Source organism: Leptonotus elevatus, chromosome 6, assembly GCF_054856555.1.
Source record: "Leptonotus elevatus isolate MCC_2025b chromosome 6, RoL_Lele_1.0, whole genome shotgun sequence".
NCBI classification, from domain to species: domain Eukaryota; kingdom Metazoa; phylum Chordata; class Actinopteri; order Syngnathiformes; family Syngnathidae; genus Leptonotus; species Leptonotus elevatus.
In genome coordinates this window covers 27,124,833-27,144,221 of record NC_141244.1, presented here as the reverse complement: position 1 = coordinate 27,144,221, position 19,389 = coordinate 27,124,833, and the positions used below count along the sequence as shown (strand labels likewise).

At 47.1% G+C, this 19,389-nt stretch overlaps 1 protein-coding gene across 7 annotated transcripts in view; it reads left to right on the top strand.

Annotated features, from left to right (window-relative positions):
• Positions 1-18,658, top strand: part of nr2f5 (nuclear receptor subfamily 2, group F, member 5) — a 50,830-nt gene extending 32,172 nt beyond the window's left edge. For 6 of the 7 annotated variants that reach the window (XM_086077916.1, XM_086077913.1, XM_086077914.1 and 3 more), the window contains 3 exons: positions 11,730-12,010; positions 13,290-13,536; positions 16,970-18,658. In XM_086077916.1, the coding sequence (XP_085934042.1) occupies positions 11,730-12,010; positions 13,290-13,536; positions 16,970-17,292 (851 nt within the window). In that variant the 3' untranslated portion in view covers positions 17,293-18,658. Of the gene's footprint in view, positions 1-915; positions 1,908-11,729; positions 12,011-13,289; positions 13,537-16,969 lie in introns of those variants that run through there. The other variant, XM_086077915.1, reaches the window with a different exon arrangement.
• The last annotated feature ends 731 nt before the right edge of the window (positions 18,659-19,389 follow it).

Sequence of the window (19,389 nt, the reverse complement as noted above, 5' to 3'; positions counted from 1 at the left end):
AAAAAAAAACTGATGAAAACAAGTTGTTGAAAAAATAGTCATTCAAAATAACAATTTGTCCATTTTTCATTCAGTTCTTTGTTTTGCATGAAACGTTATCGGTGCAGTGTTTCTTTTCTATTTGACAATGATTTTGTTAAATTATTCTAATAAATAAAAACCCCTTCAAAAAACGGTCAAAACCCTTTTTTTTAAAGTGCAGTAATAGAAAGCAAAACCATAAGCATTTGCTAATGTTGTTATACGATGTTTCTCTTTTTTCTCAGTTAATTAAACATCCTGAGAAAAACAAAGATTTTTTTTCGAAAGTCACTGTAAAGCAAAAACCTTTTTCTGCTTTCATGAGAGAATTACACATTTTAAATATTGAATTCAGCCTATTTTAAAAATGATTTCAAGTTTTTTTTTAAAAGTCATTTGAAATAACAAACCTTTTCCAAACAAATCATGTAAATTCGATTTGCATTGGTTGAAACGTTGCGAAAACAAAAAACGTCCAAATAAAAAAATCCAAATGAATTAAGCGATTTTTAAAACCGTTTCAAAGAAAATATGCACAACCCTTTTCAATTCTGTCATAATTCAACTTTTACAATTAAAGGTAAAACTAACTCTCTTGATGAAAGCTCCAAAAACTGCACAAAATCATTCAAAAGGTTAAGGGGATATTTTCATTTAGATGTAAATTGATAAAGCATCAGCCCACTTTAAAAGCTGTACGATGATGATGATGATGATGATGATGATGATGATGATGATGATGATGAGAGAGAAAAAGTTGATAACTTTTTGTTTGTTTGTTTTTTTAATGAATCCAAAGTGTCTCCTCCTTCCTAAATAGACTCGGGGCTCCACTGGGACCCCCCAATCCCAGGCCGGGGGGTGGGGGGGGGGGGGGCTCTTGAAGCCTGGCCTTATATGGCACTCATGCCCTTATATGGCTCCCTCAGCCCCGCCCCCTCCTGCTTCCCAATGTGCGTTTTGGCTGTGGGAGCTCAGCGCGGCTGTGAGTGTTTTCGGGCCTGTTTTATTTGAATGCACGCTAGAGAGCGCACAGCCACTCGCTCACACTCGCACCCGCACTCGCACTCGCACCCAGTCAGTCAGCCAGCATCGAGGAGTGCACAGCGCGACGTGGACGTGGGTCGGACTCGGACTACTGGGCGACAAACGTGCTGGAATCTTTTGGACTTTTCTCATCGGCGCGGTGAAGCTGCTTTGCATATTTGTTGTATTTTTATTTTTGACATTTGCCGGTCCTTGTTTTGGGAACCCGGGGCGCGGGTTCGGACGCGTTTATGGATCGATGCGCGCGCGGCCGCCAGCAGCACCGGGACATCATCATCCGACGCTCATCGGTCATGACTGACTTGTGAACTTTGATCCCCGGAAAGTCCTTGGACAGAACCGCTCGAGTGCGCGTTTCCTCACGCGCCGTCGTCACGTGCAGCTTTCCAAAAGTGTCCGTGCAGGGAGCATGGCAATGGTAGTAAACCAGTGGCCAGAGAGCATTTCCGCCGACCCGGGCTCGCAGCTGCAGCTTTGCGGCCAGGATCCGGTCGTGGTGGTCGGCGGCGTCGGTACCGGCGGCGGTAACGGCGGTAACGGCGGCGGGGGGGCGCCCGGGACGCCCGGGACGCCCGCCGGCTCCACGCCGGGCAACGACGCGCTGTCCGGGGACAAGCTGCCCAACGTGGACTGCATGGTGTGCGGGGACAAGTCGAGCGGCAAGCACTACGGCCAGTTCACGTGCGAGGGCTGCAAGAGCTTCTTCAAGCGCTCCGTGCGCCGGAACTTGTCGTACAGCTGCCGCGGCAACCGCGACTGCCCAATCGACCAGCACCACCGCAACCAGTGCCAGTACTGCCGCCTCAAGAAGTGCCTGAAAGTCGGCATGAGGAGGGAAGGTAAGCGCCCGCTTCAACTCGTTCGTATTGCGGAACCCAAATGACGTGTGCATGCTTTGGGTTGACAAAGGTGAGCAATGAAATCAGAACCATGCAGCTGACCTTTGAACTTGTTAGGATTACATGCGTTTTCTTATTTTCAACCATCAAGTGACAGCTCAGCCATTTAAGATTAAGGCTCATATTTATCTATAAAATAAATAAATAATAGTGTTGACTTTTGTTCAAACTGTCATAAGTTAATATCAAGTGGCAACCTTTTTTTTTATTCGTTGTTGAAGGCTTCATTTCACCTTTGAAACTTTTTAAAGGGAATCATTCCCCAACTCATCATGAATGTATTTTAACCTGGTTGTCATAGCGATAAATAGCAACGCTTTTTATTTACAAAACAAAACAAAAAAAAATGACAATAACAAAAAGCCATCCAGCCATTGCCAATTTTATTGTATATATTTTAGGGGGGCACTTACGTTCTGCCCAAAATGGTGGTCCAATCCTTTTGGTGCAACATGGCTCCTGTTGTGTTGCATTAACAACGGGTCACTTGGCGGCAAAAGCAGAGTAGCAGCAAACGTGTTGGTTTGTGAAAGGGGGATTTGCCCCCCTTAATTGGTCATTATTATTAATTGACACTCTTTTGAACTGTTTTCTTTCTTCTTCTTTTTTGTGAAGGTGGCTGACATGCAAAATCTGATTTTATTGACACTCATAATCGCCTCATTATTTTACTGTATTATGTAAACGTAGTATACATGCAAGCGGAACAATTGACACTGTCAAACCTTCCGTCACTTGAGGCTAACCGTTGCTCCTCCCTGACGTATCGCTTCAACGTACTTCCTTGACACCAATTCCTTGTTTTCAAAGTTGTATAAAGTTGTGCGCTTTGCTTCCCGCTTGCATGTTGGACGGTGTACTCGCAAAAAAATGTGCGTGCCGGTGTGCGTGCGTTTGCTCCGGGTACGTGCACTTTGCCCCGGGTACGTGCACTTTGCCCCGGGTACGTGCACTTTGCCCCACCTTCACATGAGCGCCACAAAATCAGTCCTTTCGCCATTTAGGGGCCATAAATTGGCCCCAGGGCCGCCAGTTTGCTAGCGAGGGTTCACGGGGGTCACTCAAGGACACCTCCGAAGTTTTCTTAAAGGGACAGCAGCCTTGTTTTTTTTATTCCCTTTCTCTCCATTGCAAGGCGGGCGAGGCGTCACCTGAGATGCTCCCTCCTGCTTTCCAGGTCACGCGTTGCGCTCGCCTCGCCTCGTGCGTGCGTGCGTGCGTGCGTGTTTGTCGCCCACAAGCCACACGAACTCGGTCATGCCCGTCCCCGAGGAAATCTCCTGATGAGCGGCGCTCTTCTTAACTGCTAGCAAGAAAAAGAGAAATAAAAAGCATCTGCAACACAATCTGATCATGTGATCCCCCAAAAATCAATGGAAGCACTCAAAGAAAGTCCAAATTATTCAAAACATTGTTTGAAAGATGTCCAATCATTTACAATCATTTTATAGAACCCAGCCAAACCAGTGGTTCTTAACCTGGGTTGGGTGAGTCAATCACAGGGGTCGGACAAAGGTCAAGACGCAAATGATCGGTGATGATACTTGGCTATCATTGGCTGCCGGAGATCGCGCGACATCGCTTGGCCGACCTGTGCTGCAGGGAATTTGATTTGTGACGATTGTGATGGTACGTCGTGTGATTTCTTTTTTTCATTCTTTGTCCAGAAAAAGAAAAAAAAGGAAATAATGGTCAGGCGAATATGTTCCACAGGGCTCAATGCTGGGGCCTCTGCTGTTTTCATTGCAGCTGCTGCCCCTGGTGGCGGTGGCGTGTGTTGTGACCTCACACACGTGACGAGCGCTCTTGGCGGGGACGCTTGTCAAATTCGATGCTCGCTTCACATATTGTAATGTCAGAAACATATTTCATATCATATAATTGACAATGATACATTTCACAAATATTCAAAATGTATCTACTTTAAAGAGATGAAGTTGAGTATAATTGAGGTCACCGTTTTTTGCTCACTCGCCAAGAAACGAAAAGCACATGAACGACCCAAAAGTCTGAATCGATGGTAACACCGAAAGCGCCTCATTTGAATAAGACCGAAGCATTATTTTTTTTCTTTCCGCCTGCCGGTGCGTTTGAGGTCATCGGGATTAACGAGCGTCCTCAAATCCTCTTTGCCGTCCCGACTGGTGTTTATCAACACTGGCTGTGTCGGGCGGCGGCCCCGGGGACAAATGGATGTGTTGCTGAACAGGAAGCGGCCTCTTAAACGGCTTGCATGGAAAATAAACAACGTCCGCGTGAATATCTGAGCGCGGCGACATCATTTCATGGCGACATCCACGCTAAATTGAAGCGGGAGGCGCTGACGGCGCCAGACAATTCAAGAGGGACCAAAATGGAGTCAAGTCGATTTGGATGACATCAGTAATCCACTTCGCTCCGACGTCTCAACAGTCGGTCGGGAGTCTCCGTTGTCGTATTTTGCGCTTCATATTGCGCGACATGTTTTCAAAGTTTTGCGCGCAGAATGCGCCTTCTTGGTGTTGTCTCGCTGAAATAGGCTGAGAAGTCCCTGAAAAAGATTCAAGTTTGCCAGTCAGGAAGGCCTGGAACATCCATGATTTCCACAAACAATGTGAAATGTGGACTCGTCAGACCACAGCGCATTTTCCTACTTTCCCACGTCTTTTAAAGAAACATTGTTGGTTCCAAACACATGTTTTTTTTCCCCCACCATTCCTCAGCTCTTTGCTGTTTTTTTAAAAACATATTGCCAATTCAAATTTGCAAAAAAAAAAAAATACAAATAAATACTAATAATCGTAATAATGTTCAACAAGCGTAATAACGTTATAATGTCTTCTCATGAATACAGGTTGAAAATGATCTCAACTTGATTGGAATTTGTAGGGTCGTTCTGAAGCCATTTTTATGTCGTCGACCCGCGAGCTGAAACGATGAATCGAACATTCCCTTTCATATGTTGGGAGGAAATGTAACATTTGAAGAAGTACGTACTCTCGTAAAGTTCCTGAAAAATGTACAAAAGGCGAGTATTTGTACTGTTTTTTTCCAGCAGTGATCTTCCAGGAATGTGTTGTTGGTTCGGAAAGCCGCCAAGCCGCGTGTTGACCGGAACCTCCCCCAAGGCAGCCGGCCGGATAAAGACGCCATTTGTCAGCTGCAAAGTGCGACGGATTTTGTCTGTTAAATAATTAGCGTGTGCGAGTGTTTGGTTTGATATCGGCTTGACATTTGCAGTCGACACGCTAAAAGTTTAATGACCTCTTCGCATGGAGAAGATTCCGGTTGCTTCCCACATGCCCCGAGGGGCATGTCTGACCTCTTCATATCGTTGGATGACATGGAGACTCGGGAGCAGCAGCGTGTCTGCGGCGGGCGGGATGGCGGGCGGCAGTCCTCGTTTAACCTCGCGCAACCGCCGCTTGTTGTCTTCCAATGTTTTGTATTTGCCGGCAAGAACTGGAAAAAAGTGTCCAGGATAGGAAACAAAAAGTTGCCGCGACGACAAGACGGGAAGCCAAAGTAACAAACAAAATCGTTAATGCCAGGCTTCCTTCAAAACGTTGCTTTTTATGCTAACATCTGAGTTGCTGTGCTAATCACAGCAGGCTCGGAAACAAAACAAATCGGCGCGACAACTCGACGGGAAGCCAAAGTAACGAAAAACACTCATGATAGGCTTTGAAATCTAGTAATATAGTATTTTTTTTGTTTGGTATTTGAGATAATATGCCTTGCAAATTAATTATATAAACCACAAGATAAAAAAAAAATGGTGTGATGACTAGATGGGGTGTGGAGGTAACAACAAAACATTTTAAAATGTCAGGATGGAAAATGTAGCATTTGTGTTACTGTGCTGTTCTGATCATATGCTAAGCTGCGGCGCCAAAAGATGACGTGACGACCAGATGGGAAGCCAAAAAGTGAAAACAAACACATTTTAGAATACTACTGTCAAGATTTGAAATGTTGACCTCATTGTAATATTATTGTGTTGTTCTAAATAATGACGTCGCGCACGTAAGACGAGGAAACAAGCAGATGACTAAACGGGAAGTCAACATTTCAGAACATCACGATTCGTAGTGTTGGCCTCTCGTAAAGTTTGAGTTACCAGAAAGTGCTAATTAATTACATCAAACGTGTGAGGCAAATATGGCGACTAAACGGGAAGCCAAAGTAATAAACAAAAACCGGTTTGGAAATGTTAGTTTTATTGCAAGATTTGCGTTCTTGTCAAGTGATCGTCACGCGTCAAATATCTGCAAATTCCGCAATCTGAGAAGGAAGGCGGGAATGACTGAACTGGAGAGCTCAGAAAGGATGGAGTGCGGTTCCCCGGCATGCTAACGTTAGCATGTTGTGTGCTTTTCACATCCGGGTTGTCCCTCGCCTGCAACGCGAGTCAGCAGGCTGGCCTTTGTTTTATTTGGTCACACTTGACATTTAAATGTGACGAGATTGAGCTCTGAGCCTCGGGCGTTTTTCTTCTTCTTCTTTTTTTTTTCGCTTCTGCTGAGCTTCGTCTTTCTGCTCTTTTTTTTTTCCCCCTCCATGGTTTGAAGAAGGAAGTTCATCTTTAGCCGTTTGGACGCTCACTTCAGATGTGAGGAAATCCAACAAATGAAAGGAATGATTGCGGACGATCAATGTGGGATTGCGTTTGCCCCCAAATTGAAGCGGCGGCGTGCGCGCAGCGGGATACGCGCCCGTCGCCTCCCGTGCGTGACCCATATTGAGCCAACAGCGCTGCCGAATGTAGGTCAGGCAAAACTAAAACATTCATTGCAGACACAGCCAGGTCCAAAGTCCAAATTGGGGGGGGGGGGGGCGCTAACAATCGTTAGCTCGCTCATTTAGCCTGTGACAAATCACGACACTTGACCCCGCGCGGCCTTTTTCAAATTCACCCTTTGAGTGACTTTTAGCTTCAACTTCCTGGTTTGTGCGTGGAAGTTTAGAGAAGCCGGAAAAATCTTCCCTTCGCCGTCAAAAAACAAAACGTTTGTACTCAAGCCACGCCGGCTGAACGACACTTTTTCGACGGTCGTCACAGATGGACAGAAAGTTTGTATTCATTTTGTAAAATACGCTAATATCATTGATTTGATCAATATCGATCTGTAGTGATCAGTCTGGAAAAAGTCAGTGATTCCCGACTCGGGCAGTTATTTTGCTGGACGCCGTCAGCTTCATGTTGGACGATTAATCGTTTCAGCCCTCCACTCAACTTGACAGTGGAGTCCACGATATGAAAATCATTTCAAAGTTTGCGATTGTCAGTCTTCACATTTGAAGCAATTTGTGACCATCTTTGTGTTTTTTTCTCGGAAATCTGCATGTTTTTATGCTTGAGTGTTTGCAGTTTGCACTTCCTGGTTTGCGCGCTGACGTTTGTTTGGGAAATTCAAACGACGTGACCGGCCGGCAGGCCGACCGACCGACCGGCAGGCCGACCGACCGACCGGCAGGCCGACCGACCGGCAGGCAGGCAGGCCGACCGACCGACCGACCGACCGGCAGGCAGGCCGACCGACCGACCGGCAGGCAGGCCGACCGACCGGCAGGCAGGCAGGCCGACCGACCGACCGACCGGCAGTCAGGCCGACCGGCAGGCAGGCCGACCGGCAGGCAGGCAGGCAGCACTCCTGCAAGCTGACGAGTGTGTTGTGGTGGAGCGCGTTTAAAAATAGCTGCACGCGTTTTGTGTGTTTCCCGTCAAATGTCTCGCAGCGCGTGTGTGTGTGTGTGTGTGAGCGTGGCGTGAATCACAGTCAGCCACTCGCTTTACTAATTAATTCAGGAAGCGCCTCAGCAAAGGCTGACAGTTGCCGGCAACAGCAAAACAACCAAAAGTTGCGCACGCGATGCTTTCTCGTCTGTCTGTCTGTCTGCGCGTGTCACAGCGCCCCCTCCTGACTCGAAACTCACCCTGACTATTTCTTCTTCTTCTTCTTGTTTGGGTTCCACAAAGCTCGACTGAAAGCGTGTCACATGACCCGAGCGAGATGCGTTCATGGCCCGTCTTCATTTAAGGTCAAATTGTTGCACTAATAATCGTCATTTCTGACCCACATTTTGATTTGTTTGTTTGTTTGTTTATTTAATAGAAATAAATGAGTAATGTAGAGCCATCAATTAGGCTTTACACAATCCGGAATTTGGAGCTGATGATCGATCTGTGAGTAAAAAAAAAAAAAAAAAAAAGATAACACCAAAAAGATGGCGCAAACTTGTTTATTTACTGTCCAAATTTGTGTACAGTTGACACAAGTGAAATGCTTTGGGAGGGAAAAATCCCAATTAAACCCTAAAAACGCTGATAAACATTCAAGACAAAGTAGGGGGGGGGGGGGGGGGGGCGCTGGACTCTAACACTAAGCGGCGTCATGGCTGATGTCGCAAATGAAGCAATTAAGGGTTTGCACAACAACAGAAATGCTAAAGTCGGGTGAACGTCAACATAAGTCAAATAAAGTCAAATTGTTGCTTTAAATGATTACTACTTTTCGAGAATCCTTAAAGCTGCCCTTGAGATTATAATTATTTTTTTCTTCAGGTCTCCTGCCTGAATCACTCCAATATGTTTGTTTAGCAGTAGCTTTAGCGCTGATGCTAAAGTGTGTGCTGGCTGTGGAGCAGGCAACAAATACGTCACGATTGCTTGACGGCGCTCGACCTTTCGAGTAACTTTCAGAAGCATCACTTCCTCCTGCCGGAATCTCTTGCGTGTCGTTCCACAAGTCGTACCTGCGACTGCTGTGTCTCGCCTGCTCCGCCAGTTCTCAGATTTGGGATTCTGCAAGTCACCGTAACAGCAGTAAGACGGTCACATGGTTCCATCGTGTTCTCACGTGAGGTTTTGTTTATTTTGCGGCGAGCAGCGAAAGTTTGGAAGCAGAAGAAGCGAAGAAGCTGCTCGTGAAACGTCCGGCGAGGCAAACGGGCGCAAGCGTCGATGCCTTCATTGCGTTTAGCAGCCGTAATTCCGCCAGCTGGTCTGGCACGCAAGCTAATCCGGGCGGTGCAGGCCGGCGTGCGACGGTGCTCTCTGCCAGCTGCCGTTTGCTGAAAGCGGCAGCTGAAAGCGTCCCCGCGCCACCTCCTGCAACGTGCCCTCGTTTTTTTGTTTTTGCGAGCCGCGATCGTAGCGGGAGGCTCGTTTTGGTCAGCTCATAACGGCGCACACCTCCGTAAAGCTTCAACAAAAATTGGACAAAATAAGTGCTGCGGTGAAGTTGGTGAACCCAATTTATTTTTTGCCAAACTGACACTCTGTGAATTGAGTACATTTTTTAAAAATATATTTCTTTTTATTTCCTCTTCTGGGTCCATTAGCTTAATGCTAACATACAATGCAACATCCAGGCTAACGGAAGTTAGCATAAAGAGTTAGTAACGTCATTCTAAACCTTCAAGTAACTACTTCAACATACGTGGAGCAGCAACACATAAAAGCAGAATATGTTTTTTTTTTTTCAATACTGATGTCTTAATCTGTTGGTCGGGTACGAAGCAGGCAGGTGGTTCCATGAACTCACCGCTGGAAAGGACAAACGTTTGTCTGTTGTGCGCCGATGATGAAGTCGTTCAAGCCCTCTCAAAAATGACGATTTTCAGCATTTGAGTGGATTCGTCTCAATCCGCACGATTAACCACTCATCCGTCGGAGACCATTCGTTACGCTCAATTGTGAGCCGCGCGACTGGTCGCAGAATCTAATTTGCTTTTTTTTTTGCATGTGTGTGAAGTGACAACAGCTGTTTACAACACGTCCCGAAATCAGTCCTAAGTAAATTGTTGTGATTGCTCTTCAGACACGAATGGTTTTACGCGCGCATCGCTGTCGTAGCGGTAGCTTTAGCATAGATGCTAACGGGTGTTCTGGCTGCTCCACCAAAATAACACAAAAGTGGAAATTAGGGCTTGTCAAACTAAACTGGGTAACATCAACATCCCTTTATTGTTGTTGCGGTGTCAAATGATTACATAGAGTTTCTTTAAAAGCAATTTTATTGCCCTTTGACCAGAAAGTCAGGAATTGTTTTGTTATTTCTGTAAGGACTTCCCATTTCTTACGACTCCGAAGAGAAATGTTAAAAGGTTAAAAGGTTTCCTGGCTGCTCCCCTTTCCCAATCAGTTCTGGTCATGTGACTTTCAACTTGCTATGATGCTACAGAATTACATGGAGGAGCTTAAAATGGATTTTTAATTGTCAAAACTCAACTTGAGTGCGTTCCTGACAACAGTCGACAATCGGGTCAAAAAAGATTTGATTCCAAGTCAGGCTGGCATCAAGATGGAAACATAGAATTGCTTTAAAAGTTTTTATTTTTTATTTTTTATTTTTTATTGTCCTTTGACATGATTTCCTTTATAGAAAGCTCAGGAATAACTTTATTTTGTATTTTTTAATCTCTGGATCACTTTAGCGTCTTTTATCAGCACTGCACACTCTTTGGAACACAAAGCTAAAGGGGGGGGGAGTCGGGTCCTGGCGTGTCCGGCAATCAATCAATCAATCAAAATGTTGTCACCTGACAGGATGGCGGAGTTGAGGACATTTTGAGGCCACCCGTGTTGTTGATGATCCTGCAAGCAAGGCTCGCGTTGTGATGACTTTCAAGTTGCGAATTCAAGGTCCCAGAGTTCCACGGGGTTCTTGAAAGTGGCGCCTTAACACGCCGGGCGCCGTGTCCTCGTTTGGACCGCAGGTGCCCTTGGCTTCGCGGAAGGCGGCGGCCGGCCGGCACGGGTGCGGCACCGCGAGGAAATTTCTCCTTCCAAGAAGTTTAAAAGCATCGTCGCATTGCCCTCACTTTGCGCAGCTGCGCTTACCCACCGACGTCCCCCCGCAACGTCCCCCCGTGCGTGCATTTGTGTAACACGAGAGCAGTGAACAGGTGCGTTCCAAACACTCGCCATCATCGGCATCAACGTGAACGCTCGCCCGCGGGGGTGCAAACATTTGCCAGGGGTTGTTGGCAGGCGAGTAAAAATGAAAACGGCCTTAAATATTCTCGTTCTCCACGACGGACGCGAGCCCGTCAACGTTTGACACCAATCCGTCCAAAATGTCTGTCCCCGGCTGCAGTTAAGTGCCAATTTGACCGTGGCGCTGTTGCAACGCATGCTGCAATCGACGCCGTCCGGCGACTCCTCCGAACTTCTCGAGCAGGCGTTGGCGCAAAGCCAGGGCAAGTGGAACCCGCAAGCCAAACTGGAACCCGGCATCAACGAAAGCTGGAGTCGGCAGACGCTTCCGATGGCGAGGACGCGTCACATGACCAATTTCAGTGCAACTTGACATCAACCTGAAGTTGGCCAAATTTCAAGCGCTCGCTGAAACTTCCACCAAATTTGAGAATTTGTTGATGTTGAATTTCCGAGCAGCTCACGTTCCACTTTGTGCGAATGGTCGCTCAAGGAGATCGACGCCTTCATTAGTGGCGGCGGTCGCAGAACTTCCGCCGCGTGCTTTGTCAAGAACACTCTCAGTTTCGAGAAACGTACCGTCGAGCGCCATACGAGCAGTTCAGCCGGCGACTTGTCGTCGTGTCCAAAAAGTCGTCTCTTTTGGCACGAAAGTGTCCGCGACATGAGCAACAACTTCCAGTACAACAGCGCCACCCATCGCGATCAATAAAAACATTTATTGATCCAAACATTTCACAGAAGTTGATTTTCGAGCCGTTATTGCAAATAACATGAAAATGCAATCTTTTGTTTTTGTTGTTGCTGAAATCTGACCAGCGCGTGTTTTTGTGTCTCGCCAGCCGTCCAACGAGGACGCACGTCCAACTCTCAGAGCAGCCCGGGCCAGTACCTGAGCAACGGCGCCGACCCGTACAACGGCCAGCCGTACCTGTCGGGCTTCATCTCGCTACTGCTGCGCGCCGAACCCTACCCCACCTCGCGCTACGGCGCGCAGTGCATGCAGAGCAACAACCTGATGGGCATCGAGAACATCTGCGAGCTGGCCGCCCGTCTGCTCTTCAGCGCCGTGGAGTGGGCCAAGAACATCCCCTTCTTCCCCGACCTGCAGCTCATGGATCAGGTGCGGACGCCGCTCGCCGACACGCCTTCGCCTGGTGACAATTCCGACCTTGCGTCACAAATCAAGATGGCGGCCTTATGTTGCATTCCAGGAGGGCTTGAAGCTCCGCCCTCAAAGCGTTTCAGGCAAATGTAAACAACAAAGATGGCCGATTCTAATGGATCGGAATTTTGTTGTTGTGGTTAACGCAGTCGTTCCAAATCACGCCGCGTCACGTCAACATGTGTCGTGTTTTGCAGTCGCGTTGTGCAATCAATTGAAATTCAATTTCAATTATTGCACTCCACATTTTACAACATTATCATAATCGTGAACAAAAATACAAGATTGTTAAAACTAATCTTGAGTTGTTTGAATGTAGACATTTAGACCTTTTATTTTATTTCAAAATAACTAATTGAATGAATCTGGTCTGGTCCAAAAGAAACTTTCATAATTGTAATTGTTTTCATATTTTTTACATGTTAAAATGTTTTGTACCCAAAAACAAATGATGGTCCTAATCGTGATTTCAATTATGACCAAATGAATCGTGATGAATATTTTCTTGGCAATCGAACTTTGCGGTGGGAAGCGACGCAATCCGAGTGGGATCCAATTTCCTCCAATTTGAAAATGGGATCAAATCTGCCTGCTTTGAATGCTCGTCGGAGTCTAAAGAAATACAATACGCCACAACACTTGTCCAAAAAACGGCAAAGACAAAAGTGCGCCTTCAAACGCTGAAGATGTCATCACGTTGCATTATTGATCCAAAATTCGTTACAATCTTGGCTTTTTACGGCAAAAAAGAAAAGTTCGGACATTTTGACAAATCTCAGAAATGACCCCCTTTTATTTTGCTGTCTCACGTTGCGCAAATGCAAAATGTCTGCCTCATCACAGATCCCTCTGGTGCATTGCAACAACGTGGTCAGCTTCTCCTCACTGGCATTCATTCTTAAAAGCCAAAAAAATATGTCACGAGCATCCTCGGAAAACATGTTGCAAATCATGACACTTCATTTGGGAAACATAACGCAAAAGACATTCAAGGTGAAAATATGACTTCAAAGTATTTGTTTTCTGTAGAACATATTTTGTCATTTGAATTACTGCCACTTGTTCTCATTCAGAAAAGTAATTGATTGACAAAAGCAAATTCAAATTCATTTACCTTTATTGATCAAATACATAATATGTACAGCATGTAATATGCATATTTAAAAAACGCCCCCCCCCCAAAAAAAAAACCACAGTATGTTATGTCTGTGACTGTAATGACGTTTCCTGTGTGTAGGTGGCGCTGCTGCGCATGTCGTGGAGCGAGCTGTTTGTGCTGAACGCGGCGCAGTGCTCCATGCCGCTGCACGTGGCGCCCCTGCTGGCGGCGGCCGGCCTGCACGCCTCGCCCATGTCGGCCGAGCGCGTGGTGGCCTTCATGGACCACATCCGCGTCTTCCAGGAGCAGGTGGAGAAGCTCAAAGTGCTGCAGGTGGACACGGCCGAGTACTCCTGCCTCAAGTCCATCGTGCTCTTCACGTCCGGTGAGCGCCGGCATCGTTGCGCCCGCCCGCCCGCTCGCCGTCCGCTCGCCGTCCGCTCGCCGTCCGCTCGCCGCCCGCTCGCCGCCCGCTCGCCGTCCGCTCGCCGTCCGCTCGCCGTCCGCTCGCCGTCCGCTCGCCGTCCGCTCGCCGCCCGCTCGCCGTCCGCTCGCCGTCCGCTCGCTCGCTTTGCTTTTTTTTGCGCTTCGGCTTCATCGTCAAAGTTGGCAATCGGGAGGAAGCCGCTCTAAAAAAACGTCTTTCGGTCTCGACGTGGCGCGGTCGGACACTGCGACGAAACATCGCACGATCGCGCACTTAGCTGAGTTTCTGCATCGATCGGACGTCAAATTAAAGGGAGCACGCAAACCAATCAATAATTCAAACTTGATATCAGAATTCTGCCAAATGATGTCGTTGAGCTTCAATTCAATGACTTTCCTTTGGTGGCTTATTTGGCAGGATTTTACGCACAAGGTAGGAAATGCTTCAGATGAATTGAATCAAGAAAGAAAAGCTCGAAGCAAAAAAAAAGTTCTGCTTCATTGATTAAAATGTTGAAAGCACGAAATGAGTTCTTGATTGCAATTCCAACTCTCATACAATGATTCATTAACATTAAATGTATAATATATAACTTGATTATGAATCCACTGTTGACTTTGAGTTGCGTTTGTTTTTGAGCGCTCTTGGCACGTTTGTTCTTTTTCATATCGCTTTCCCGTGACTTGATTTTGCGTAACAAGCTACGAACAAAACAGCAAAAACATTTCTGGAGTTTGCGTTTGTTGTGCGGCGCTTTTGATGCTGATCGCGTCCGTCACGTTGCCGGCGTTGCCTCCAACGTGCTGTCACAACCCAGACACCTCGCTGGGAGATCATGATGTGAACAAGTTAACAGAACAGACCCCCGCCCCCTCTCGCCCCCCCCCCCCCAATGTGGATCTTTTGCTTCCTCCGTGATCGCATCTATTATTGAGTCAGCCCCTCCTCATCTCGCAAGTTAAATTATGTATAGCGTGGGATTGGCCACAGCGCGCCCGTGACCTACATGCTAACCCCCCGTAGCCCTCAGCTCACCATGTGACACACACACACACACACACACACACACACACACACACACACACAATGAAACGCCTCCTCTCATTGGCTAACGACCAGTCGTGCTTCTCTGTGAGGCGGATTGAAGACTTGAGATTATCCACAGGTGTTCAAAAGCAGAAAATAATTTTTAAATGCTTGAAATATAGTCAAGTTTTATCATTATTCACAAATCTGCTTTGAACTGTGGGTAAATGAGCTTTTTTGCAACATGGCCCTGGCTGATCTCTTATACTCTGCTGCCACCTGTTGACCGCTTTTATAATAACTATCATTACAGAGGCTGCAATTTAAGCTTTCTTAAAATAAATACGTTTTTGGGAGCAAGTGAGTTGAACGATACGAGGTTGTCATTTGATTTTGTCCGTTTATCAGCAACAAGGAAATCTGCTGCTTGATTACGATGATCGCCTTTTCTGAAAACAAACCCCCAAAGGAAATGAAGCTCCTCCCCTTATTTCAACATAATTTCTGGTAATCACGGCTTTCGTCCCAAAACAACAAATGGGTGAGTTTTCACTGAATAACAGTTGACAGCCAGCAAAAAAAAAAAAAAAAGAGACTGAAGATTTGAGGTGTTGCTGTGATGGGAATTCCTGCCGCCATTTTGGTGAAAGGCCGCCTCGGAAAAGCGCGAGTGGCCGCAGAGCGAAGCGGCTTATTTGGCCGGCGGAGGACAGCTTGACTAATCTCCGCCGCTTTGTCACGAACGCGGCCGTCCGACACACACGCACAGAACGGCCCCAAAAATCAGTCCAGCTGTCCTCTGAGCGGCGGCGGCGAAGTCAAGCAGCGATTCACACAGCTTGACACGCGATATTTTGGGGGGGGGTTACATCAAAGCCCGCTGTGACGAAAAGGAGCCCCGATGCAAGCTGACAGGTTAAAACGAAGCGATGGAAGAAACACGAGAGTTCATGCGGGGGTCACGGGCAACCCAAAAAAAAAAGCGGCTATGTTTGGACTTCACGCGGCGCCAAATCTCTCGTGCTTTCCCCCCCGACACGGAGGGTGTGAAAAGTGTAGCGCGCAACCTAACCCCCACCCCGGTCTCGCTCAGCTGCGCGGTGCACGGGGGGGGGGGGGGTCGGATGGGAGCTGCAAGTCACATGTGGAGGCCGCAGCGCAATTAGGAATGTAGTAGAACCCGCAACCGCTACGCGCTAACCTTCACACAAACCCGGATGCGCACGAACATGAAAAGCCAGGGAGGGGCAACTGGCGGCCCTCGGGCATTTCGTCAGTATTACACGTGGGGGCCAAACATTTCACAACCACATGGATGACAAAAATGATACTTTGAATATTTCATATTTGACAATACATTTAACCACATACTTTGATTTTGTTTTTCTTTGCGTGAAAAGTAGCATTCAAAGGCAGCACAAAAGAGAACATTAAGTGCAAGAATTCCTTTTGTGCATTTTTCCCCGCAAAAATCAACTCACGGCGCCATGTCTGCCATCTAGTGGTGATTGATAATATTACAACTTAAAAACTACACTTGACCCCTGCAGATTTGTGTTATTTTCTTTTTCTCTCTTAATTTTTAATGGAATAATTTCCTCCATTTTTTTTATCATCATTTTTTGAGGAATTTGTGGCTTTAAAAACAAACAAACAAACAAAAAATGCCAGTGATCTCCATCAATAATCAGGCCCAAAGATGTGTATTGTCAACCGTTGCTTTCTGTAGGCAGAAAAAGCAGGATGACGTTTAGTCATTTTCAGCCCAAATTAGGCATTCGCATTTTCATGGATTTTTTTCCTCAATATTTTTCCCAGTTTCCATTTTGCATACTATGATCGATTGCCCATTCATTCCAATCATATCGAAATTGCGCAATGACACAAAAACCTCGCAATTCTTCACAATTCCAAATGTTGCTTTTTTTTTTTTTTCTGCATTTTGACTGTCATGATGAACAATGACTCAAATTCACGCTGATTGTGAGAATCAATCGATCGCTGGCTCATGACGCAAAGGTTCAAAGTTCAAAGTACATTTTTACAGGGAGAGTTTTGAGCACATTTGACCAGTTTATTTATTTTTAAAGTTATTCAAGCATTGAGGAACAAACTCACTCATGACCTTGAGCTTTGGAGACAGCCACTCTACCACCTGAGCCATGCCACTCTGGTTGTTTGCCACCATACTGCATTGCAGGTGTGTCCAAAATGAGATCAAAAAGGCCGATCTCTTGCAGGTACAAGGAATGGACTCAAAATTCTCCTTGAAAAATGTTCTTCAAATTTGTGCCTCGTGTCTTTTTTTCGTCTTCTTCAGTGTTGTGAGCGCGCGAGCTAACGTCGGTGTCCCGTTGTTGTTTAGACGCGATGGGCCTGTCGGACGCCGGCCACGTGGAGAGCATCCAGGAGAAGTCGCAGTGCGCCCTGGAGGAGTACGTGCGCAACCAGTACCCGAGCCAGCCCAACCGCTTCGGCCGGCTGCTGCTGCGGCTGCCGTCGCTGCGCATCGTGTCGTCGCCCGTCATCGAGCAGCTCTTCTTCGTGCGGCTGGTGGGGAAGACGCCCATCGAGACGCTGCTGCGCGACATGCTGCTGTCGGGCTCCGGCTACAACTGGCCCTACGTGCCCGCCGCCGTGCAGCGCGAGAGGCCCGTCTCGCTGCACTACAACGACGGCGGGCCCTGACCGGGGCTGGCCGGACACAAACAAGCACACAAACAAACAAACACTGGACGCACGCACGCACGCACGCACGCACGCACGCACGCACGCCATGACAGGAAAAAGGACAAACGGCAAAAACGTCTTTCTGGTTTTTTGGGACCTTTTCGCAAACCTTCGATTGTGCGTTGTTTATACGAAGACAAACGTGACGCTCGTGTCCGGTGTGGCGTCCGTTCCTACGCACCCGCCGCATTGGCGGGGTTCTGCTGCTGAGGTGGGTCAAGCTCAGGTTCGCAAGTATCCATATTATCACCGTATGAAAACGGCCTTGATTCAAATGTTTGAGTCAATGACAATTGCATTTTTGGAATACTATTTTGAGTGCACAATATTTTACAAGTGAAGAACTGTGTGGAAAAATATTTCCCTCAATGGTGGGAGGGGGGAGTGACGCTAAGAAAAGGCCTCTAAAGCACTGGGGGAAACCCTGAATTGGTTTAGCCAGCAGACCTGAGGACTACTCATGTTGTCCTTGGGGTTAACTAGTACCCACCGGCATCCCATTTCCTTTGTTTTTCTTTTCGGACAATGCGTTTGCCGTTTCTGCCATCTTGCGCCCTCCCGCGTAACTTCTGGCAGAGAAGGACAACAACAAAATCATAATTGGATGCAATTAACTACAGCCGTGCAAGCAGCCCTGCTTAGACGTCATCACTGGTGACAGTATTATGGGTTTTTGAAAGCCTGCTCACAAGTGGGTACGAATCTAAAACCAGGAGAGGAAAAAATAGAAACGTTTTTGTGGAGCACGGTGGCCTAGTGGATAGGACATCTGCCTCACAACTTTCACATTTTGGGTTCACATTCCAATAACATATGATTGGCCGGCGACCAGTCCAGCATGTACCCCACTTCTCTCGCCAAGTATTCAGTGCAACTCGAAGCCCGTCCCCCAAAAAGTTGACTCGTCAAGCGCAGCACTTCCCCGCTCATGCCTTCTCCAAATCCATCCTTTTTCTATGCCACCATTCAACCTGTACTTTTTATTTTGAGGGGGGGGGGGTTGTTTATTGTGGGGGTGTTTTCTGCAACGAGCTGAACTTGCCTTAGAACAAAAAAGACTTTGTCACATTTATCTTATGACTGTGCCATAATCTGTCGTTACCTGTTATAACAGGGATTTAAAAAATGTGGAGAAATGTTGCGCTCATCTGGCAAAAACCCGGCCCGGTTTGTCACCGTGACGTCAGACGGCGTCGCGCTCCTTTCAAGTTGGCCCCGCCTCCCATCGGAGAGGCGGGGCCACCGTTGTCGTGGGTTGTGCTGCTCCGTCGCGTCACGCAAACGTTGGAAAGGATTCAAATAAAATTTGGTTGCTCACACTGAATGTGCCTCGTTGTCGCTCATTCCCAAAGATTGCAAAGTGGCCTTTGAAAGTTTAGGGTTTCAAAAAAACGTTTTGGGTTTTAAAAAAGGGATCCAAAGGATTATCATGAAGACTATTTCTATCTCTCTAATTAATATATCATTCAAACACCTGATTGTAAATATCAGGATCCTTTTCAGGCTTCGGCAGAACTTACTGATGAGCTGAGTATAGGAATCAGGTGTGTTGGAGTATGGAAGCATCTAAAACAGTCAAAGTCCAGTCTTTGAGGGCCCGACGGAAGCAAAGCCGGCTCGGTTCCTCAAACAAATCTCGTCCACGCAGCGTTTCAAGACTTGCGTGTGTCCAAAAGAAGACGCTGAGGACGTTTCACGGCTGTAATGTGTATGCCAAGACTGGAGTGGCGCTGCAGCGCAGCCACAGGGAGTTAACGGAAAGCGTAGAAGAAGAAAGAGCCAGGAAGACAAACACAGGAGAGAGAAGTGACAATGGCGGCTGATTCAAGTAAACACCGCTTGTTGAACGTTCGAATAAAGAAGCAAAATAGCAGAAGCAAGCTAAGGAGGCCGAGCAAAACCACGACGAGCCGCCATTGTTGTTGACAGACTGACGGGACGAGAATTGGCGCCCACGTCATCAGGCTGCGACCGTGACGTCATCACTGGAGGAGTTTCAAAAGTGCGCCATCGTGCGGACCGACGGCCGAAACGGTAAGAAACTTCATTGAAACG